The sequence below is a fragment of the Perca fluviatilis genome, chromosome 17 (genome assembly GCF_010015445.1).
Source record: "Perca fluviatilis chromosome 17, GENO_Pfluv_1.0, whole genome shotgun sequence".
Classification (NCBI taxonomy): Eukaryota; Metazoa; Chordata; class Actinopteri; order Perciformes; family Percidae; genus Perca; species Perca fluviatilis.
The window spans coordinates 533,014-553,474 of record NC_053128.1 but is presented as its reverse complement, the minus strand read 5'-3'; the positions used below and the strand labels follow the sequence as shown (position 1 = coordinate 553,474).

General features: G+C 42.0%; 1 protein-coding gene across 2 annotated transcripts in view; it reads left to right on the top strand.

Moving 5' to 3' along the window:
• Nucleotides 1–20,096, top strand: part of nek6 (NIMA-related kinase 6) — a 31,404-nt gene extending 11,308 nt beyond the window's left edge. The window contains exons 3-10 of one of the 2 annotated variants that reach the window (XM_039780834.1): nt 5,898–6,038; nt 6,690–6,752; nt 6,904–7,011; nt 7,191–7,299; nt 7,559–7,666; nt 8,095–8,189; nt 15,916–16,029; nt 18,365–20,096. In XM_039780834.1, coding sequence (XP_039636768.1) covers nt 5,898–6,038; nt 6,690–6,752; nt 6,904–7,011; nt 7,191–7,299; nt 7,559–7,666; nt 8,095–8,189; nt 15,916–16,029; nt 18,365–18,475 — 849 coding nt within the window. In that variant the 3' untranslated portion in view covers nt 18,476–20,096. Of the gene's footprint in view, nt 1–5,897; nt 6,039–6,689; nt 6,753–6,900; nt 7,012–7,190; nt 7,300–7,558; nt 7,667–8,094; nt 8,190–15,915; nt 16,030–18,364 lie in introns of both variants that reach the window. The other variant, XM_039780833.1, reaches the window with a different exon arrangement.
• The last annotated feature ends 365 nt before the right edge of the window (nt 20,097–20,461 follow it).

The window sequence follows — 20,461 nt, the reverse complement described above, 5'->3', positions numbered from 1 at the left end:
GGTCATTTTTGTACATTTTTCTCAAGTTTTTTTTTTCATTTTGTGATCATTTTTGCTGTGTTACTTCTTATGGCATGAAATTTTGTAGGAATCCTTCTCTTCAGTCAAATATTTTAAATCCAGTGTTTTTTACTCTTACATGTCTTTTATACTTAAATGATTCATTTTGTACCCTCTGGACACCTTCGAGGCAAAAATGTCCACGCACACAAAAACTGTTATTAAATCATCATATATCAATATTTTTTTCTGCTTTTTTTTCATAAATCACTTAAACAACTTCTTACCTAATCAAAACCACCAAACATTCAATCATTTAAATGCCAGTTTATGTATTTGAAGTATGTCATTTTTTATAAAAAAAAACACAAAAAATTATTTTTTTCCCATATAATGAATAATATGTAGATGGGGCTTTGGTGGTGATTAGAGGCTTGGATATGTCAAAGATAAGCAACAAAACTGATTTGATTGCATTAGTATTTTTTATGTAATTCCAGATACTCCCTCTGGACACCTTCGAGGCAAAAATGGCCCCATTGACTTCCATTATAACCACATGTTTTGATCTCACTGCCTTTACAGTATAAAACCATGCATTCTGTAATGTCAGCATTTCATTTGGAAGAAAACTAGTCATATTTGACATTTTTACAGTATTTCACCAGATTCAACCATTTTGCCCTTGTAGGCCGATGTATGAAATTATAGTTATATTATGGAGCTCTCTGTGTGTGTGTGTGCACGCGCGCGCACGTGCGTGCGTGCTTGTGTGTGTGTGTGTGTGTGTGTGTATATGTGTGTGTATGTGTATATGTGTCTGTGTGTGTGTGTCTGTGTATATATGTATATTTGTGTGTGTGTGTGTATGCGTGTGTGTGTGTGTATGTATGCGTGTGTGTGTGTGTGTGTGTGTGTGTGTGTGTGTGTGTGTGTGTGTGTGTATGCATGTATGCATGTCTGTGTGTGAGAGAGAGTTTGTGTAAATCTGTAAACAAACAATGATCATTTTAGTGGTGAAAAAAGCGCACCTTACTTTTGCCAGATATATTATGGAGCCCTTGTGTGTGTGTGTGTGTGTGTGTGTGTGTGTGTGTGTGTGTGTGTGTGTGTGTGTGTGTGTGTGTGTGTGTGTGTGTGTGTGTTTGGGTGTGTGTGCATGTCTGTGTGTGAGAGAGAGTTTGTGTAAATCTGGGTGAAAAAAGGGCTTCTTTTGAAGGATGCATTTCATGTGTCTTTGAAGACGTGCTTGAATAAAAACATTGTCTCCTGCATTTGTTGTAAACAAAACCAACTATTAGTGTGTTGATGCACCTGGCTCTAGAGAAGGAGAAAGACCTGGAGCAGAGAGAAGGAGCCTTTATCTTCCAGCCAACTGCAGGACTCATCTGAAGATGACACAAGTTTCTGGAGTCTGACAAAATGGTCACTGGTGTCCTCCAACTCTGTGAGTGCCTCTAACCCTTCCTCTGAAAGTGGAGAGGACACTGAAGATCCTGTCCATCCTAACATTGAATGGACAGTGAAGAATTGGCAAGTCTGGTCTCCATCTAATACTGAGACGCTGCGCAACATTCAAGCACCGACCGGCATGATGCCAGAGCCCACGAGATATGCCATATCAAGAATCCATGATGTGGCATCCTCTTTCCACCTTTTCTTCACTCTTGACTTGATCCAGCTGATTCAGGAAATGACAAACCTACACGGGAGGTGTTCAATCTCAGGATGGAGTGATGTGGATGCTCAAGAGAATCGAACATACATGGGACTTCACACTTGGCTGGTGTGTACCGGTCCAAAGGGGAATCCACCCGGAGCCTGTGGGATGTCCATAGTGGGAGACCAGTCTTCAGGGCCACCATGTCCCACAAACCATTTGAAATGATAAGCGCCAGTTTACAGCACATGCAGGAGACAATGTTTTTATTCAAGCACGTCTTCAAAGACACATGAAATGCATCCTTCAAAAGATGCCTTTTTTCAGCCCTAAAGTGATCACTGCTTGCTTACAGGTTCACGCAACTCACACACACACACACACACACACACACACACACACACACACACACACACACACACACACACACACACACACACACACACACACACACAAACACAGAAACACACACCCACACACACAGAGCTCCATAATATAACTATAATTTCATGCATCGGCCTACAAGGGCAAAATGGTTGAATCTGGTGAAATACTGTAAAAATGTCAAATATGACTAGTTTTCTTCCAAATGAAATGCTGATATTACAGAATGCATGGTTTTATACTGTAAAGGCAGTGAGATCAAAACATGTGGTTATAATGGAAGTCAATGGGGCCATTTTTGCCTCGAAGGTGTCCAGAGGGAGTATCTGGAACTACATAAAAAGTACTAATGCAATCAAATCAGTTTTGTTGCTTATCTTTGACATATCCAAGCCTCTAATCCCCACCAAAGCCCCATTCCCCTATGATTTATTTTATGGAAAATAATTAATGTTTTGTTGGGTTTTTCATAAATAATTGTTACTTCAAAGATTTAAAACTGGCATTTAAAGGGTTAAAATCCAGAAAATGATTAAATGTTTGGTAGTTTTGAGCAATTTAGAAGTTGTTTAAGTGATTTATGAAAAAAGGAGAAAATAAATATTGATATATGATGATTTAATAACAGTTTTTGGACATGTACAATTTTTGCCTCGAAGGTGTCGAAGGGAGTATCTGGAACTATGTAAAAATACTAATGCAATCAAATAATTTTGGTTGCTTATCTTTGACATATCCAAGCCTCTAATCCCCACCAAAGCCAAATCTAGATATTATTCATTATATGGAAAAAAAATCGTTTTTGTATAAAAAATGAAATACTTCAAATACATAAACTGGCATTTAAAGGGTTAAAATCCTGAAAATGATTGAATGTTTGGTAGTTTTGATTAGGTTACAAGTTGTTTAAGTGATTTATGAAAAAAAAGCAGAAAAAAATATTGATATATGATGATTTAATAACAGTTTTTGTGTGCGTGGACATTTTTGCCTCGAAGGTGTCGAGAGTAAGTTTTTTTAAGGAGGGCATGAGGGTTAAACAACTTCTAAATTGCTCAAAACTACCAAACATTTAATCATTTTCTGGATTTTAACCCTTTAAATGCCAGTTTTAAATCTTTGAAGTAACAATTATTTATGAAAAACCCAACAAAACATTAATTATTTTCCATAAAATAAATCATAGGGGAATGGGGCTTTGGTGGTGATTAGAGCGCAGATATTAACAAATAAGCAAAACTTATTTGATTGCATTAGTATTTTTATGTAGTTCCAGATACTCCCTCTGGACACCTTCGGAGGCCAAATGGCCCCATTGACTTCCATTATAACCATGTGTTTTGATCTCTCTTTACTTTCAGTATAAAACCATGCATTCTGTAATGTCAGCATTTCATTTGGAAGAAAACTAGTCATATTTGACATTTTTACAGTATTTCACCAGATTCAACCATTTTGCCCTTGTAGGCCGATGCATGAAATTATAGTTATATTATGGAGCTCTGTGTGTGTGTGTGTGTGTGTGTGTGTGTGTGTGTGTGTGTGTGTGTGTGTGTGTGTGTGTGTGTGTGTGTGTGTGTGTGTGTGTGTGTGTGTGAGAGTTTGCGTGAACCTGTAAGCAAGCAGTGATCACTTTAGGGGCTGAAAAAAGGCATCTTTTGAAGGATGCATTTCATGTGTCTTTGAAGACGTGCTTGAATAAAAACATTGTCTCCTGCATGTGCTGTAAACTGGCGCTTATCATTTCAAATGGTTTGTGGGACATGGTGGCCCTGAAGACTGGTCTCCCACTATGGACATCCCACAGGCTCCGGGTGGATTCCCCTTTGGACCGGTACACACCAGCCAAGTGTGAAGTCCCATGTATGTTCGAATCTGAGATTGAACACCTCCCGTGTAGGTTTGTCATTTCCTGAATCAGCTGGATCAAGTCAAGAGTGAAGAAAAGGTGGAAAGAGGATGCCACATCATGGATTCTTGATATGGCATATCTCGTGGGCTCTGGCATCATGCCGGTCGGTGCTTGAATGTTGCGCAGCGTTCTCAGTATTAGATGGAGACCAGACTTGCCAATTCTTCACTGTCCATTCAATGTTAGGATGGACAGGATCTTCAGCGTCCTCTCCACTTTCAGAGGAAGGGTTAGAGGCACTCACAGAGTTGGAGGACACCAGTGACCATTTTGTCAGACTCCAGAAACTTGTGTCATCTTCAGATGAGTCCTGCAGTTGGCTGGAAATTAAAGGCTCCTTCTCTCTGCTCCAGGTCTTTCTCCTTCTCTAGCGCCAGGTGCATCAACACACTAATAGTTGGTTTTGTTTACAACAAATGCAGGAGACAATGTTTTTATTCAAGCACGTCTTCAAAGACACATGAAATGCATCCTTCAAAAGAAGCCCTTTTTTTCACCCAGATTTACACAAACTCTCTCTCACTACAGACACGCATGCATGCACACACACACACACACACACACACACACACACACACACACACACACACACACACAAACAAAAAAACAAACACACACAAAAAAACACACACGCATACATATACATACACACACACACACACACACACACACACACACACACACACACACACACACACACAAATATACATATATACACAGACACAGACACACAGACACACACACACATACACACACACATATACACACACACACACACATCCAAGCACGCACGCACGCACGTGCGCGCGCGTGCACACACACACACACACACACACACACAGAGCTCCATAATATAACTATAATTTCATGCATCGGCCTACAAGGGCAAAATGGTTGAATCTGGTGAAATACTGTAAAAATGTCAACTATGACTAGTTTTCTTCCAAATGAAATGCTGACATTACAGAATGCATGGTTTTATACTGTAAAGGCAGTGAGATCAAAACATGTGGTTATAATGGAAGTCAATGGGGCCATTTTTGCCTCGAAGTTGTCCAGAGGGAGTATCTGGAATTACATAAAAAATACTAATGCAATCAAATAAGTTTTGTGGCTTATCTTTGACATATCCAAGCCTCTAATCACCACCAAAGCCCCATCTACATATTATTCATTATATGGGAAAAAAATAATTTTTTGTGTTTTTTTTTATAAAAAATGACATACTTCAAATACATAAACTGGCATTTAAAGGGTTAAAATCCTGAAAATGATTGAATGTTTGGTGGTTTTGATTAGGTAAGAAGTTGTTTAAGTGATTCATGAAAAAAAAGCAGACAAAAATATTGATATATGATGATTTAATAACAGTTTTTGTGTGCGTGGACATTTTTGCCTCGAAGGTGTCCAGAGGGTACAAAATGAATCATTTAAGTATATAAAACACATGTAAGAGTAAAAAACACTGGATTTAAAAAAATTGACTGAAAAGAAGGATTCCTACAAAATTTCATGCCATAAGAAGTAACACAGCAAAAATGATCACAAAATGAAAAAAAAAACTTGAGAAAAATGTACAAAAATGACCGAAGAGGGCATGAGGGTTAATCCATCAAGCATACAATAACTGACAATGCACATAGTTGGCACTGAGTACAGCTGACTGTATTTGGGCTTCGGTTCCATCCAGGATGGTATTCCAACGGCCCGCCTTGCATACAAGTGGCCCGTCACCATGGAGATCAGTTCAGATTCCTAAAAGGAAGCTAGTTAGACTTGAGTGTGTAGTCAGAGAGGAGGGGGGTGGGCGGGGGAAATAGTGTCCGCTGTAGCCTGGCTGATTTAAGGACACAGTTAGGGAACTCTTTAGAGAGTGAGCTTTACTAGACACCACTAAGCTTAATCATGCTATGTAATGTACTACATTGTTTTCCTGTGCAGAGAAGCGTGCCCAGCTGTAAGTACTGCTGCACTCTGGCCAACCTGCGGATTGAGAAGAAGATCGGCCGGGGCCAGTTCAGTGAGGTGTACAAAGCCACGTACCTGCTGGAGGGACAGCTGGTCGCACTCAAGAAAGTCCAGGTGCACGCCTCTGCTGTCTGCTAAACTCTCAACATTATTAGCACAGAGGGTGTGCTTTTATCATTGTAAATATTTTATGTTTCAACAAGACTGGGGGGCAAAACTGACATATTGGCATTGTGGGTACAGTATTGATGGCTTATGAGCTCCTCGTGGATATATTGGTTGGGCGTCCCAACTATACAATCTATGGTACCAATTTGTCAAAGATCTGCTTGAGAAGCAGTGTCACCACTACACAGTTTGTCCAGCAGAGAGCGCTGTGAAAGGTCCCACTCACCATACATCTTAGTTCCAATTTCTTTTTAATTAACACATTTAAAGATTTCTCATTAAAGGTGTTTGGTTACAGTATGGTTTAAACTCTGAAATAATGATATTGATATTGGGCTTGTGAGTCCTGTATGGCTCAGGTTGTACTAAAGTCCACTCTATGTCATTCACATTAGAACCTGAACAATAAAAAGAAAGTTTAAAACACATCTGATAATCTGATACATTGGCTGATGTACTTTTTTTTTTTTTTTACGTATAAAAAAGATGTTTGGCTCTTATATTAGATAATTGTAACCAGGAAACATTTTACAGTGAAAAAATAGTTTTTCTAAGTTAAAGAAAACATGCTGTTTCCTCGTTTCTTTGTCCCTGCAGATCTTTGAGATGATGGATGCCAAGGCTCGCCGGGACTGCATCAAAGAGATAGATCTACTAAAGGTAAGTGGAACCAGCCTGTTCACTGGGAATGATTGAACGGGTTTCCAGTGTTGTCTAGAGGAAAATATCACTGGGAGCTCAGCTGTACTGCTTGGATCTGTGTTGAAATGAACAAAGGACAAATGAGTGTTGGGTTTGTCCACTGCAGCAGCTCAATCACCCCAACGTGATTAAATACCTCGACTCCTTCATCGAAGACAACGAGCTCAACATCGTTCTGGAGCTGGCAGACGCTGGAGATCTGTCACAGATGATAAAGGTCAGGAGTCACAGACTCACAGAGGCCACGCTCAGACTTAACACGTAGACCCAAACTCAACACATGATTCATCCAACAATAGGTGCATTACTGCTGGAGATAGGAGCAGTGCTTTATCCCATAAATATGCCGCACGTAGCATCTTCCAGATAAGCATTTGTAACCTTCCATCTGTGCAGTACTTCAAGAAGAAGAGGCGCCTGATCCCAGAGAGGACCATATGGAAATACTTTGTGCAGCTGTGCAGCGCCCTGGAGCACATGCACTCACGCAGAGTCATGCACCGAGGTAAGCTGATGCACACTTCGTCATCTCCATATTGCTTTCTACGGACGTATTTAACCCTGCCATCCATCGCTCCTCTCTACCCAAACATCCTCGCATTTCATTTTTCTCTATTCCACAGTCAATATTCAAACACAGATAACATGGTGTACATACTGTGACCCGGCTGTCTTCATCTTTCTCTATGCATTACGATGTTCAGAAGCTCTGCCTAGCATTTTTTTAACAGTTAAACTCTGTTCTTAATATATATCCTGAGCAGATATCAAGCCAGCCAACGTGTTCATAACAGCCACAGGCGAGGTGAAGCTGGGGGACCTGGGATTAGGCCGCTTCTTCAGCTCCAAAACCACTGCAGCACACTCTTTAGGTAAAGCACATACAGTACACATCAATACAGAACATACATACATATGAATACATGTACAATATACTGTACATGAATGTCATGTTCATGCAAAAACAATGGACACAGCTTAGCTGTGTATTTTAGTGCTGATTGTAGAAATGAAAGAACTCCCGTGGTTGAGGCTCAGTGCATGCAGCATGTCATTCCCCCTTTCCTGTCTTCAGCTGTCCTGTCAAATGAAGGCCCAAAATGACCCAAAACGAATCTATAAAAATCTAAATAATGACCAAACTATTTGAAAGAGTTTTTTATATATACCTTATATCTGTTTGATGCTATGATCAGTATTCATGTTCTGTGCCAGTGTTAAGGCAGTGAGCAACTGTTTTTTTTTTTTTACTTTTGAACGAAATGATCATTTGATTGGTGTGTGACTGTGTCTGTCTCAGTGGGGACGCCGTACTACATGTCACCAGAGAGGATCAATGCCAACGGATACAATTTTAAGTCTGACATCTGGTCCCTGGGATGTCTTCTGTACGAGGTAAGCTAACAGTCATTTGGACCTTTATTGACAGTGAAAGATTGAAATAAATGATGACTTCCTCACTAGTGGCCCCTGGAGGCTGCAAAGTGTATAGCATACATATTAACAACAACTGCGTTTTCTAGTCTTCCCCTGGACCAAACTGTAAGACAGTCAGACAGGCTGATGGATGGACACTGCCATCCCTAATGGAGTACTCCAGCTGTTAATATTGGACGACTCAAAACAGACCGATTTGACCGGAAGATCAAACTTACAGCAGCAGAGGGAGACATCCTGCTGCTGCTTTGGAAAGCTGTGGCACTCAGTGGACAAGCCACTCAGACAGTGGGACGGGATGATCAGGGAGAAAATGATATAAGAATACTGATTATCTGGACAGATATGACAGCTGTCCTCACAGGTCCACATCTACCCAAACGTTGTGGTCGCTGTTGATGATAGCTTGTGTTGATGATCATTGGGTTAATCATTCCTCTCTGGTTTTAAACGTTGTGTAGCTGGCTCTGGTTCTAGTTATCTAGTTAGCTATAGCTAATTAACTACTTCCCCAGCATGTCTTCCTATCACTGAGGACATAATACCTCTATTCTTCTCTGATTTCCTCGTATGTCACTGGAATGCTGAGTCATCTCAGAGACAATGGTTTCACAGTCTCCTCTCTGTACATGGGAGAGGTTTAGACTGAATGAGCAGCATTATTTGTCATTTATTCTCTTCTGACTCTTCTTTCTTCATCTTTTTCTTGTTAACTCTTACTTAACTTTGCTGAAAAGACCTAATAATTGCACTCCAACTGGCCCAAGTCCTAACAGTTATTACATACGCATCATATCACATTGATGATCATGATCATATTAGAAATATTTTGCCTGTGCATAGCCATGCTGGGTGGCTGGATGTGACCTCTGACTTGTCACATTAACGTAAGCAGGGCAGCTAAACACAGTCCGATTCCTCAGTGGTTGGAGGAAGGTCTGGCTAGTCCACACAGCATTCCTGGATGGGAGAAAAACATGCTCTGGTTTATTGTCATTTCTTTAAACCAATCAATTCAATTCAATTCAATTCAATTTTATTTATAGTATCAAATCATAACAAGAGTTATCTCGAGACACTTTACAGATAGAGTAGGTCTAGACCACACTCTATAAATTCCAAAACCCCAACAATTACAGTAATTCCCTCAAGAGCAAGCATTAGCAGTGGCTATTGCGACAGTGGCAAGGAAAAACTCCCTTTTAGGAAGAAACCTCGGCAGACCCAGACTCTTGGTAGGCGGTGTCTGACGGGCCGGTTGGGGGTGTGATGAACAGTGGCAATAATAGTCACATTAAAGATAATGGAACAGTGACTTCGAAGGTCATCGTGGAAGTTCATGTCATAGCAGGGCACATCGTGTCATACTGAGTAGTGCAGTCTCCTATACCGGATCCAGACTACTCTGTGCATAGGAACATCACAGCAGGGCGTTGCGGGATGTAACGTGGCGCTGCAGAGCATGGGTGGATGCGGCGGATGCAGCAGGACGCAGCAGGATGCGGCCGGGAATTGCAGAGAATCGCAGAGCATAGCTCTGCGAAGAAGAAACATAAGGACTCCGGGGAGTAAACTCCCCAGAGCTAGATTAGTAACAAGCATTTCTGGGACAGGATGCATACAAAATTAACAAGTAGAGATGAGAGTGCAGCTCAGTGTGTCATAAGAAGGAAGGAGCTTCCCCGGCAGTCTAGAATTATAATAGTATGACTAAGAGAGGCAGGTTAAAGAGAGGTGCCTGGTCGGGCTAGAACTCTCCCCAACCGGATCGGGCTGTACTGGCCTGCCTCCCTCTACTCTCGCTATATTATTAATTATATAATAAATAAAACTGATGACTACGAAGAGAAGCAGGTGGGCCGGGTTAGGTGGACGCTGCAACTCCTCACTCCCTAACTATAAGCTTTATGAAAGAGGAGGGTTTTCAGTTTACTCTTAAATGTGGTGACGGTGTCTGCCCCTCGAACCCAAAGTGGGAGCTGGTTCCACAGGAGCGGAGCCTGATAGCTGAAGGCCCTGGCCCCCAGTCTACTTTTAGAGACTCTAGGAACCACAAGTAGCTCCGCATTCTGGGAGCGCAGTGCTCTACTAGGACAATAAGGTATTAAAAGCTCTTCTAGGTATGAAGGTGCTTGACCATTTAGAGCTTTGTAAGTCAGGAGGAGGATTTTAAATTCGATCCTAGATTTCACAGGAAGCCAGTGCAGAGAAGCCAATACAGGAGAAATATGATCTCTTCTCTTAGTTCTCGTCAGAACACGTGCTGCATTCTGGATCAGCTGGAGAGTCTTAAGGGACTTATTTGAGCAACCTGATAATAAGGAATTGCAGTAATCTAGTCTAGAAGTAACAAATGCATGGACTAGTTTTTCAGCATCGTTTTGAGACAGGATATTCCTAATTTTGGCAATGTTACGAAGATGGAAAAAGGCTGTTCTTGAGGTTTGTTTTAAGTGGGCGTTGAAGGATATATCCTGATCAAAAATAACTCCTAAATTTCTGACAGTAGTGCTGGAGGCCAGGGCAATACCATCCAGAGTAGCTATATCTTTAGATAATGAAGTTCGTGGGTGTGTTGGTCCCATCACAATAACTTCAGTTTTGTCTGAGTTTAACATCAGGAAATTGTGGGTCATCCAGGATTTTATATCTTTAATACACGCTTGAAGTTTAGCTAACTGACCACTTTCGTCTGGCTTAATTGACAGATATAATTGGGTATCGTCTGCGTAACAGTAAAAGTTAATTGAGTGTTTCCTAATAATATTACCTAGAGGAAGCATATATAAGGAAAATAGAATTGGAGGGTTTATCGTTAATGTTAACAAATTGGGATCGCTCAGAGAAGTAGGACTTAAACCAGCTTAGTGCGATTCCTTTAATGCCAACTAAGTGTTCCAGTCTCTGTAACAGGATGGTATGGTCAATAGTGTCAAATGCAGCACTAAGATCTAGTAAAACAAGGATGGAGGCAAGTCCTTTGTCTGCAGCAGTTAGAAGGTCGTTAGTAATTTTCACCAGTGCCGTCTCTGTGCTATGATTCTTTCTAAATCCTGATTGAAAATCATCAAATAAACTATTGCTATGTAGAAAATCACATAACTGATTAGCAACCACCTTCTCAAGGATCTTGGATAGAAAGGTAAGGTTAGATAAAGGTCTATAGTTTGCTAAGACCTCAGGATCGAGGGTGGGTTTTTTCAGAAGAGGTTTTATCACAGCTATTTTAAATGACTGCGGTACATAACCTGTTAATAAGGACATATTGATCATATCTAGTAATGAAGTGTTTACCACGGGTAACGCTTCTTTGAGTAGTCTCGTTGGGATGGGGTCTAAGAGACAGGTAGAAGGCTTAGCTGAGGATATCTTTAACATTAATTGTTGGAGGTCTATAGGATAAAAGCAGTCTAAGTATATGTCGGGACTAGTCGTTCGTTCTAGCGGTCCTGTATTTAAAGATGAACTGTTAGAAGTTGAGGGCAAAAGGTGATGAATTTTATCTCTAATTGTTATAATTTTATCATTAAAGAAGTTCATGAAGTCATCACTACTCAGTGCTAGAGGAATAGATGGCTCAGTAGAGCTGTGGCTATCTGTCAGCCTGGCGACAGTGCTGAAAAGAAACCTTGGGTTGTTCTTATTTTCTTCTATTAGTGATGAGTAATAGTCTGATCTGGCCTTTCTTAGGGCCTTCCTATAGGTTTTGAGACTTTCTTGCCAATCCAAACGGGATTCTTCCACTTTGGTGGAACACCATTTACTTTCGAGGTTTCGCGAGATTTGTTTTAATTTGCGAGTTTGGGAGTTATACCAAGGTGCTAGTTTCCTTTGCTTTATCATCTTCTTTTTTAGGGGAGCAACACAGTCTAAGGTCGTCCGTAGGCAAGTCGTAGCACCCTCTACAAATGTATCAATTTGAGAGGGACTGAGGTTAACATAAAGGTCCTCTGTTATGTTAAGGCATGACATAGAGTCGAATGCTGTTGGAATATCTTCCTTAAATTTAGCTATAGCACTGTCAGATAGGCATCTAGTGTAGAAGCTTTTATCTAATTTAGTATGGTCAGGTAGTAAGAATTCGAAAGTAATTAAAAAATGATCTGATAATACCGAATTCTGCGGAAATATTATTAAATCCTCAATTTCAATACCATATGCCAGCACAAGGTCGAGGGTGTGGTTAAAACAGTGCATCGCCTTGTGCACACTCTGGGCTAGATTTATCAAGCCGTTTGTGTGTTTCCAGGCGCTAATTGGTCGCAAAGACGGACGTAACCGATGCGGGCTATTTACAAACAGGGCGCACTGGGGTAAAATGGCAGATTGTCTGCCACATGAGCGAGAAGAGACAAGTTGCGCTTTCAATATGCGTTCGTGGGAGGGTCGTGGGGAAAGTGGGAGTTCCACCCAAAAAGGTGGGAGGATAAGCGCAAAGTGCACCTAATTATATATCCCGTGGTGTTTACAAAGACTGTCAGTAAGAGCGCGCCTCTATTCTGCGGGGAAATTCTCCGCCTCTTAAAAGCAGGTGTAAACCAGCCGCAATCGAGTTTCCTCGTAGACCTTTATATGCCGCTGGTGAAATGGCAACAGTAATTTGAGCAAGACGAAGACATAGGCGAGGCTAAAAATATTTTTAACACAAGAATCACACTTTGTCAGTGAACACAACATCATTTAGCGTTACAGATCAAGCAGCCATGCAATATTAGAGTTACTGGAAGAAATCAAAGATGAAATTGCATCTCCCACTCAGTGTTCACATCCCATTCCAGCAGTTGTTAAACTCCTCGCTACATTACAAATATTGGCATCAGGATCATCTCAAACAGTCATAGCATCAGCAGTGGGAATATCGCAGTCTGCACTCAGCCATATCATAGCACCAGTACCGCTTTACTACAGCGCAATTTACGGTCTAGTGGGCGGAGAAAGACGCTGATTGCCTGATGGGTGTCAGGGTTGATAAATACTACGCAAACTGTGGAAGCATAGCGTGCGCTATTACCGAACTCGCATAAACAGACGCAGCGCAAACTGCGCTAGTGTTAGTAAATCAGGCCCTCTGACTGAAACCGATTGAATCCAGTAATGAGTTGAAAGCAGTACTAAGGCTGTCATTGTCAACGTCCACATGGATATTAAAATCACCTACAATAAGTACTTTGTCTGATTTAAGGACTAAACATGATAAAAACTCAGAGAATTCAGATAAAAATTCAGAATATGGACCTGGAGCCCTGTAAATAACAACAAATATAATTGGCTGTAATGTTTTCCATTTTGGATGTTGAAGATGAAGAACAAGACTCTCAAACAAGTTATAATTTAGTTTAGGTTTAGGAGTAATTAACAGGCTTGAATCAAAGATGGCTGCAACTCCCCCTCCTCGGCCTGAGCCTCTAGGAATTTGAGTATTAATATGACTGGTAGGAGTGGCTTCATTTAGACTAACATATTCTTCATGGCCCAGCCAGGTTTCAGTAAGACAAAATAAATCAATTTTATTATTTGATATCAAATCGTTTACCAATACTGCTTTAGAAGACAGAGATCTAATATTTAATAGTCCACATCTAATTTTCCTATTTTGTTCTATTGCAGTCGTTTTAATTCCAATTAGGTTGTTAAGTATAGCACATCTTTTGTTTACCTTTGATTTAACCGATCTGAGCCGGGGGACAGACACCGTGCTTATTAGACTATGAGTGGGCGACTGCTCCAACGGAAGCACAGAGGGGCGCATTGCACTGCACCTCTGATTACTAATATCAAACTTGGGTTGTCATGGTTTATGTCTGATAAACTCGGTCAGATTTTTTGATATGAGAGCGGCTCCGTCCCAGGTGGGATGAATGCCGTCTCTCCTAATCAGACCAGGCTTTCCCCAGAACGCCCTCCAGTTATTCACATAGCCTACATCATTAGCTGGGCACCACCCCGACAACCAGCGGTGGAAGGATGACGTACGGCTGTACATTTCATCGCTGGTCAGGTTTGGCAGGGGTCCAGAGAAAACTACTGAGTCCGACATTGTCTTTGCGTATGCACAAAGTGACTCAACATTAATTTTAGTGATCTCCGATTTACGACCATTACCACCTACGTGAAGTATGATCTTACTGTATTTACAGTTCTTTTTAGCCAGCAGCTCTAGATGGGATTCTATATCGCCCGCTCCAGCCCCGGGGACACATATGACCGCAGCCGCTGGGGCCGCCGGCTTCACATGTCTCAGTATAGAGCTCCCAATAACCAGAATTGGCTTCTCAGCGGGTGTATCACTGAGTAGGGAGAAACTGTTAGAAAGGCAAAGATGCTCCGGTTTAGAGCGACCGTCATCATGTGCACTCCCTGGTCTAGATCTAACACTACGCTTCCCTCGGACAGTCACCCACTCACCCGGCTGCTCGGGGTCTGCCGGGGGACAGCTAGCAGAAGCTACAGTATGTTGGCCCGCATCAGCTACATGCCTCAAACTCACTAAGCCTTGCCTCCAGAGCAGCGAATATACTACATTTATTACATGTATGGTTATCACTAAAGGAGGCAGAGGAGTAGCTAAACATTTGACACACAGAGCAAGAGAGAGCAGGAGAGGGAGAGGAAGTAGCCATTGCTAATGGCTAAGCTGAAGTAGCTAACAGCGTTTTAACAATTGTAAATTCAGCAAGTCAGTCGCTGTAAATGAAGCTAAATATAAGTGCTTGAGTAGAACAATTGTAATTCAAATGCAATGCAGGCAAATAGCCGCTAATTTAAACAATAAAGCAGAGTTCAGTAAGTTTTTGCTGGAGCAGCAAACTAGCGTTTGTAACACGGGAACACCGGAAGTGACACAATACGCTCACCTTACACGTCGGCACCTTGATGATCACAATCATCTTGGGTGGGGCTAAGCTCCGGACGGAGCCCCGGTGCCTCTGCTAAACAGTCTCAGGAAGGAACTTGTTTTGGTGGAACATGTGTACGTTCAAAAGTAGTTTTAGTCGTGCGAGAGAAAACTCCGATTGGACAGATAGTCTAGCTAGCTGTCTGGATTTACCCTGCAGAGATCTGAGGAGCAGTTAACCATAGTCCTCACAAATCCACCGGAGGTTAGAACGCCAACACAGAGACAGAGGAAGGGGACGGGACATCCGGCGGAATTTCCGACTGCACCGGAACTATCCCGGAAGTGGAACGTGGTGGATATAGACTAGGAGGAGTCAGACAAACCTTTTAACTCTGAAGAGGAGTCGGAGTCCCCCAGTCGAACAGTACAGGGTCTGGCAGAAGGTGGCTGGTCTATGTGGGATGTGAGTTTGAGGGAACGTCATGCAAGGATTTTCTTGTTCTGTAAGCACTTACCAACTAGGACAATATTATTCAATGTTACAATGTTATTTTTGAGGAGAACACATTTATTTCAGAAGAAAGAGCCTGACTGGACCAACTGTGTTGGAGTTTGTACAGATGGAGCGAGAGTCCTGACTGGGCCAGGCAGCGGTGCAGCAGCACCGGTACCACAGACAGTACCCGGCATCCAATGGAGCCCTCACAAACATTCTTCCTTGTTGCTGAAGGCCTTCATGTCTTATACCTTGCTATCAGGACCTAGTAGTTCTAGTTTCACTGATTTTGCATTGTGTCTGATTCCAGTGTTCACTGTCTCCCCGTCACAACTCCTTTCTTCCTCCAGATGGCGGCGCTGCAGAGTCCCTTTTATGGGGACAAGATGAATCTGCTGTCCCTCTGCCAGAAGATTGAGCAGTGTGATTACCCCCCCCTCCCAGCTGACCATTACTCTGACAAGGTAGAGAACACCAAACTCACCCCTGCAATGATTAACGTCAGTCTCAGGAAGAACAAATGTACTGTGAATACAGATATTTACTCAACCTATTACTGTATGGGAACATTAACGTTTTTTTAAAATGTGTGTCATATTTTGTCATATTTCGCAAATGCAATTGCATGTTTAGCCCAGGTCAGTGAAAAGACTGGAAGCAGATAAGACTACTAGCCTTGCACGATTAAGAGTGAAATAATCCACCTTCCAATCAGCTAAAACAGTTTAAAGCGGGACTTAGGCTTCAGCGTTCAATCAACGCCGTGGCTACGCGTAGATACCGACCGTACGCCGTGGCTACGAGTAGATACCGACTGTAGCCTGACGTGCACCTCTGAAAACATTTAACTACACGTGGCTGAGACGCAGACTGCAACATCTGTGATTGGTCCACACGGCCGTGGCTTGGTAGCGTTGCATTTCCCCCGACTCATTTCCTGGTTCTTCATCTCCATAAACAACATGAAATCAAGGAGAGGGTTAACTTTTCCTGCTCCAGATTTCACACACACATACACACATATACACACACACACACACACACACACACACAAGCCCTGCTATTCTCTTAAAGAGATACACTAGAACGACGCCCCCGCAGAAGCATAAATCCAGCTTTGTTCACATGGTGTGTCTTGTTAGCTTGTTAAAATCATGATGTCTCAATTCAACATTTCTGTTCTACATGAACTGATTGAGCAACATATAGTAGGAGCTGCTAACTGCTAACAAGTACTGTGTGTGCATCACAGCCTGATAAAGGAAGGAATGAATGAAACCTTTATTTCCCCTAGGGTAATGTGCTAGACTAGAGCATAAAATAACATAACATTTTTTTTTAAAGGTCCCATGGCATGAAAATTTCACTTTATGAGGTTTTTTAACATTAATATGCGTTCCCCCAGCCTGCCTATGGTCCCCCAGTGGCTAGAAATGGTGATAGGTGTAAACCGAGCCCTGGGTATCCTGCTCTGCCTTTGAGAAAATGAAAGCTCAGATGGGCCGATCAGAAATCTTCTCCTTATGAGGTCATAAGGAGCAAGGTTACCTGCCCTTTCTCTGCTTTGCCTGCCCAGAGAATTTGGCCCACCCATGAGAGAGAGAGAGAGACATCATGGCTTTCAAACGAACAAAGTGGCAGTTGATCAAGGCCACACCCCCACCCTCCAACTTGCCCCCCCTCTCTCCTCCTCAATAGCATTTAAAGCTACAGACACAGAAATGGCACATCCTAAGGCTGAATTTTGGGAAAGAGACTTCAGATACAGTATTAGGGGACCACTAAGGTCTATATAAAAGAGACTTCAGATACAGTATTAGGGGACCACTAAGGTCTATATAAAAGAGACTTCAGATACAGTATTAGGGGACCACTAAGGTCTATATAAAAGAGACTTCAGATACAGTATTAGGGGACCACTAAGACCTATATAAAAGAGACTTCAGATACAGTATTAGGGGACCACTAAGGTCTATATAAAAGAGACTTCAGATACAGTATTAGGGGACCACTAAGGTCTATATAAAAGAGACTTCAGATACAGTATTAGGGGACCACTAAGACCTATATAAAAGAGACTTCAGATACAGTATTAGGGGACCACTAAGGTCTATATAAAAGAGACTTCAGATACAGTATTAGGGGACCACCAAGGCCTATATAAAAGAGACTTCAGATACAGTATTAGGGGACCACTAAGGTCTATATAAAAGAGACTTCAGATACAGTATTAGGGGACCACTAAGGCCTATATAAAAGAGACTTCAGATACAGTATTAGGGGACCACTAAGGTCTATATAAAAGAGACTTCAGATACAGTATTAGGGGACCACTAAGGTCTATATAAAAGAGACTTCAGATACAGTATTAGGGGACCACTAAGGTCTATATAAAAGAGACTTCAGATACAGTATTAGGGGACCACTAAGGTCTATATAAAAGAGACTTCAGATACAGTATTAGGGGACCACTAAGGCCTATATAAGAGAGACTTCAGATACAGTATTAGGGGACCACTAAGGCCTATATAAAAGAGACTTCAGATCCAGTATTAGGGGACCACTGAGGCCTATATAAAAGCATCCAAAGAGCACCATGTCATGGGACCATTAATAAAAACTACAGTGCCCGGCTGTTTTGAGGAGATTACAGAACCTTTTTGTGGAATGGAATTATTTCAATTTTTAATAGCCCAGACAGAGAGGCAGTGAGCCAGTATTGAGAGATTGACTGACACATTGTTGGTTGGATCTGTTGACAATAAGACCAATTAAACTAATGTACCCCCATTTCTCCAGCTGCGGGGCCTGGTAAGTATGTGCATCAAGCCAGAGCCAGACCAGCGGCCGGACATCGTTTTCGTGCTGCAGATCGCCAAACAGATGCATACGTGGACGTCCAGCACCTGAGCGCCATTTCTGCTCCACGCTTCCCGTCTGCTCAGTCTGAGCTTGGCTCAGCTTGCACAAAACGCTTTGCCTTTCCCTCCTCTGGACAGGAGGAAGTCCTGGAAAGACATGCACTCCCACTTATTTTCTGTCTTGGAGGATGAAGAGTTGTGTTAATGCTGTAGCTCTCGGGGAAAGTGGAGCTCAATGTTTTTTGAGCTGAGGACAGACAGCTGTGACTCACTCTGACCACAGATCCTCTCTGCTGATTCATTCCACACTCCGGCTCTGGGTCTGTGGGTCAGCTGAGATTGAGAATCTGAATATCTATCATCTATTATTCTAATCAAAATTTTTCTTTTACATTGTCAATTTAAGTCCATCGAGTAGAGAATTGTATTGTATTGTAGAAATGTATTAGCGATTACTAAGTGAGAATGCAGCTTTGCCTCACTGTCAGCTTGCAGGGGAGATCAGCCCAACAACCTGATGTGAATACATATGTATTTATTGATTAATTTCTATCTATCAGAGTAAGGTCTTCTGTGTGGAAGCCAGGGGGGCTGTGGTGGTGTCAGGGCTGTGCAGGTTTGGACCAACAGGCAGAGACTGCAACAGGCAGGATCCAGCAGCTAAAGATTAAACTAGTCTTCTCCATGACTAGACAGCTGATACAGGCTGACCGTGAGGAGCAACACAGGGCACAGTGGCAAACAAACCGACGTACAACTCAAAGAACCAATCAGCAGCAGCAATAAGAAGAGAAACACTGATTGGGTAACGAGACGACACAAACGCAGGCTGACGAGGCTCGACACCAAACAGGTGGACAAGGGAAGACATGCAGGGCGGAGCTACAGGGACACAGAATGGACAGACAGGGCCAGCACAGAAAACTGAAACACAATGACCACAACGCGGAACATCCTAGAGACTTCACTCTCTCATCATTTCATTATCTTCAGGTTGTAAAGCTCTTTACGTAGCTTTTGCCAAAACAGACTATCAATGGACTTAATAGTCTTGATTCAAGGTCCACTCACAACCGTTTTCCAGAGCTTTCAGCCAAATGTCTTGGTCTTCTTTTGAGAAGGACTTGTCTTTGTCTCATTGTGAAGTCGTTGTCCTTGCTCCCGAATGGAAGACTCCCAAACTGGGCCAACCTTTTGACTCTTAGCTCACTATATTTTGAATTTGTTACGATTTTTATGTCACCTAAATACTTTAGGATAGTGGATGTAAGAAGGAAAACATCATAAACCATTTTTTTGTAAGTCATCATTAAACGGCCCAGTATTGATTGCAGTTCCTGATTCTGTGTTTCTGTGAGATCACGTCGACCTTTGTTACTGTCAAACTTTGAGAGAGATAAGATGCTGTAAGAGTCAATGTTATAATACAAGATATGAAACAAGAATATGTTTTAAGATGTCAGCAGCTCATAATGGACCGTGCCTCATCATACAGAACAGCTGAACATTATTTTTGACAGCTTGTATTCTATGCCGATATAATACATGTTTTCTATATCCAGGAGGGGAGAGGTTTCGTCATGTCCAGTTTGTTCATCTTCCTACTGTGCAGTCGATTTGTGCCATTATGTTTGTTCCAACATGACATTAAATGTAGCTCTGTGAAGTCACTGTCAAGTTCTTCTGCATTTGTAGTAAACATTCAAGATGAAACAATTGTAGATGCAGAAGAAGCGACACACGGCTGAATGATTCCACTGCAAGGAAACTAAATCTGCTGACACAGCTAGCCACAGGGCTTTGATTTTGAAGTTGATGCCATTTCCTCATTGAGTAAAATGTCTCTTAATTTGAACATGGGAATATCTTCTGATATACCAACAATAAACAGAGAGCAAGGGGAGGAAGATGGAGAGGCAGGGGATAACAGGGACAAGTTGATGGAAGAAGAGAAGGAGGAAGGAGAGCCATCTCTGATGAGATCAGAGCCAGACTAATTGATCATGTGATCAGTCCCGGGTACTAACCCCAGGTT